The 4,166-nt window shown below is 41.6% G+C and overlaps 1 protein-coding gene across 1 annotated transcript; it reads right to left on the bottom strand.

Annotated features, from left to right (window-relative positions):
- Positions 1–2,414: 2,414 nt before the first annotated feature.
- On the bottom strand, positions 2,415–3,191 carry nanos1 (nanos homolog 1; the record flags this gene model as incomplete). The annotated part of the gene is made up of 1 exon (XM_080745746.1): positions 2,415–3,191. Exon 1 carries the CDS (start codon positions 3,108–3,110, stop codon positions 2,415–2,417), a length of 696 nt encoding a protein of 231 aa, XP_080601872.1. The 5' UTR covers positions 3,111–3,191.
- Between the last annotated feature and the right edge of the window lie 975 nt (positions 3,192–4,166).

Genomic DNA, 4,166 nt, shown 5'->3' with positions numbered 1-4,166 from the left:
AACAGCAACAGCCAGTAAGCAGTGTTTACTGTCTTCAGCCCCTGCAGGAGCACAGCAACTATGCCACAGATGGGAGGCGCAAAGCCGGCGAGGGTGAGCTATTCATTCCTCTTCAGTGCAAACATCTGAATGGCAATGCAGGCATAAGCCAAGACATTCCTGCGTGGGCAGACCTTCCTTAACAAGTAGCAGGGACAACTATGGCACTCTGTTTGGCCTACAGGGGCAGGTCCTTGGGTTTGCCAGCTACAAACTTTTATCTTAATTCTGGTAGTGTTCTGTATAATTTGTGTTAGTGATGAAGACTTATCATCCAGTGAGTTGGTTGGTCAGTCAGTCAGTCAGTCAGTCAGTCAGTCAGTCAGTCAGTCAGTCAGTCAGTGGGTCAGTCAGTTAGTCAATTGTTCAATTAGCCAGTCAGGAGCAAGCTGTTGCTGTAAGAATCGCCTCTAAGTATATATTTATGTAATCATTAAGTCATTTAGTGAATATGTGAGCAGATTGTAACTGCATGCATGGAATAGTCAATAAATAGGACAACTTGGATCCAAATATTTGATAAGTTTTTATTCCTCTAGTGAATTTGTATGTTGTTATTCTGCACAGCAGCATACAGGAAATTGTGGTAAAATATAAATAACAAAGTTCAACAGTGTCTCTTTTTCTCTTATTCATTTAATCAAAAACCTCTGTTAAAAGTGGCAAATTGTCAACCTTTGTCATTATCCACTCTCTTACACACTCTCAAGAATGTAACATTGAACAACTAAACTTTAAAAAGTAATGGGTATCATCATTATTTACAGACAATCACCTTTTGGTGAGCAATGCTTATAGCTTCTTGGAAATTCACTTCCATAATGTTAAATGCAATAAACGAAAATACAATTATGTTATACAAAGATCAAAAATACTATCAAAACCCTTATTATAAATGGCAGCACTATATCAATAAACTGCTGTTGACATTTTACATGTAAGTACAAAATCCTGTTGAGGTAGCGCCCTCTGAAGTCACTTGAAATGTTAAAATACTGAATAAACATCACTTTATGTACAATACAGCAAATCTCTCATCCTTCTTCAATGCAATTTGTATTCCTTTGGTAAACAAAACTGTCTGAAATGTGCAGTCCTGCGAGTGACACTTCTCAATCATACATTCACAATATTTTTGCATCTTTTTTTGGGTTTCTTCAGAAAAAGTGGGCTAATACATTGTTGTTTCATAACATTCATTTGCTCTAGTACACACCACTACCCCATCCAAAATAAACAAAAAAATGAACGGCTATTGTGACTTACTCAAAGTAATATAGCGTTTGAGTATTCAGTATTCATACATATTGATCATCTCTGGCAAATACATTGTCAGGGCAAACCAGAACCAAACCACAATGAGGAGACTGTAGAAGAGATAGGCCTACCTAAGAGAAGAAGAAAAAACAAATCCAGTGTGTCGCCCTTATTTGGGAATGTAAACATAAAGAATGTAATAGTTTCTCTCATTTGGGTATTTTCACTGCTCATAGGCTCATAGCTTAAGAACCTTCTTGCCATACAAGATTGGAAAGCCTTTTGGCCTGGTAACAATTGATTATAATGTTCCCCAGAGAATATGAGCCCTTAACAGAGGCTACATTGTCCTGGTTTTCCTTTTTTCTTTTCTTCATTCCTGCCACAGAGATTGAATGTCAACTTTAGAGCAAGCTGGAAAATATGTTGTGGAGTTTTTAGGCAGGCAGAATAGGAGTCGGGAGAGTTCTAATTCCGGCCAGACACACACAAGTTCTCATAATGACACATTCTTGAGCTTCGTTTTAATGGCAAACATAACTTTGGTTTTCTAAGACAAAAGAAAATAGCAAGCTTAGCTTACCGTACAAAAATACTTGTAGAAATATGACATTCATACCCTTTGTCAATGAACAGTGTGTTTCCCTACAAGACCAAAATACTTAGCATTTCTTCACACTTTGTGATTATGGATACATAGGTGTATTTATATGCACACACTCAAATGGCTACAAACTAAGGAAAAATAAATCCAATGTATAAAGCATAAAATTATTCTATGTGGATAAAGGAACTATAAAAATATAAGAGATTTTGGAAAAAAAGATAAAATCAATATCTGGTTATGAAACTGGGATAAAGGCTACTGTAAGCCGAAATCAAAACAGTCATCTGAAAATTGTTCAGTGCAATTAAATTTACTTTACAGTCTGTCTGTCTAGAACAGTGGTTCTCAAGGTGGATTCCAGGGACTCTGTGGGTTCTTTAAGGGGATCTAAATGGACCCATACAAGTCTGTAACTCTGACAGTGTAGCCTACACATGGAACCAAATGAACCCCTACACTGTCAGAGTTAAGGTGGGAGACCTTGAAATGTGAAAGTTTGAGAAACGCTGGTCTAGAATATTTTCATCCTCTTACCACCCACAGCCCTGCCCCCCTTTATTGGCCGCTGGGCAGGCTGGTCTTTTGAGAGCGGACAGTACTTTATCGTGTGGGCATTGTCCCCGTTGGCACTGCAGAGGGGACAGGTATAAGCCCGCAGGATCGGACACACGACCCTCCCGTCCGGAGTCTTCAGGACGTGGGAGCCGTACACCTCCTCCGGCGCTCCGTTATTTCGGCAGAAGACGCAGATTTTGGGCTCCTGTTTGTTCCTAGAAGCTGGCTTGCGCATCTTCCTCTCCATGCCAAAGAGATCGAACCCTGCGAAGCCACCGCCACTGCCGCCAAAGCCCTGCATCTCCCTCTCCGGCAGCGGACCACCGCCGAGCTGGTTGTGGAACGGGCTCAGGATCGAGAAGCGCTCTTTCAGGTCGAGGATGGAGGTGGGCGGGGGGCTTCCGGACGGACAGCAGCAGTCCATGGGGCCGCTCTCGCCGCCGCCCGCGATTACGCACGAACACTCCGGGGAATCGTCCAAGCCCAGGGTCGCCTTCAGGGACTCGGTGATGGCGTTGGGGTTCTGGGGCATCATGCCGAGCTTGTTGTTTTTCGTGACCAACGTCGACAGACCCAGATAGTCGTTCCAGAAATTGAAAGTGTAGTCATATGGGCCGCGCGCGTTCAAATAGTTATGATTGAGAAAATCCATGGCCACTTCAGATTTTTTTTTCTCTCTCCGTCAAAAACAACAACAACAAAAAAAGAACCAATGTAATCCCTTTAAGGTTCTCTCTAGTAGTTCGTTTCCAGAATAGTTCATGTACCGTGGTGTCGTTCCAGTGTCTGTGTTATGTATGAGCGCTGCTCCAACAGGCTTTCTGGTTATAAGGACCAGGAGGGAACGGCAGAAAGAGGGCGGGGCGCTCTCTCTTCAAACCAAGTTTCTCTCATCAAAGGCAGATTTAGACACATGGCAGGCGTTTACCTTGCGTAATACGCAAAACACAGTCAATATTAACATTCGTGGCATATAAATACTGTACATCCTTTGCATTTAAAAAAAAAGATGCTATAATAATAATCTACTTGAGGAATTGCGCAAAGGAAAGGCACACACAAGCGCACAAAGCCTCGACAGTCTGTAGTCTATTATATGCTGCGTGTACAGTGTATGTGAGCAGCAATCAATTACAGTGGGGGTAACATATCTCTTTGTTGGCCCGGTACAAAAACACTGCGATTACGCATGCTTCGTGAATCAATATCGTCAATCATTGTGCGCAGATACGAGCAACACCAGCTCGGGTATTCGCATTCAGGGAAAGCTTTAGCTGAAAAACGCCTTGTGAGCTTGTCGATCTGCTATTTTCTGCGAATGCCTTCCCCACAATAAGGATGCTGAGGTTTAAGTGGTTAACCTCTTCAGTGCCTGTGCCTGTGCCTGTGCTCCATAACATGATGTGAGTTGAACGATGGCTTAGTAGGCTGGCTACTATGTAAGACTGACTCAATATTTCAAGAGTAGCCTCAGCCTATAATCTGATGATAAATGAGCAAACTATTTGAAACAATATCAGCAAATTGAAAGTGCCATAGACTATACAGTTTAGGCACTACATAAAACATTATTTTGGTTTACACTACACATTTAGAGGACAGACAGATAAACTTAATTCCTGGCTTCCAACATACTAGTATTTGTGTGTGTAGGCTATTCATATAGGCTATATTCATTAATAGTTTAAATATGGTAAATTACAACATA

Source organism: Nannobrachium achirus (genome assembly GCF_963921795.1).
Source record: "Nannobrachium achirus genome assembly, chromosome: 17".
Lineage (NCBI taxonomy): Eukaryota > Metazoa > Chordata > Actinopteri > Myctophiformes > Myctophidae > Nannobrachium > Nannobrachium achirus.
Note: the sequence above shows the minus strand (reverse complement) of the source record. Positions and strands in the feature narration are given on the sequence as shown.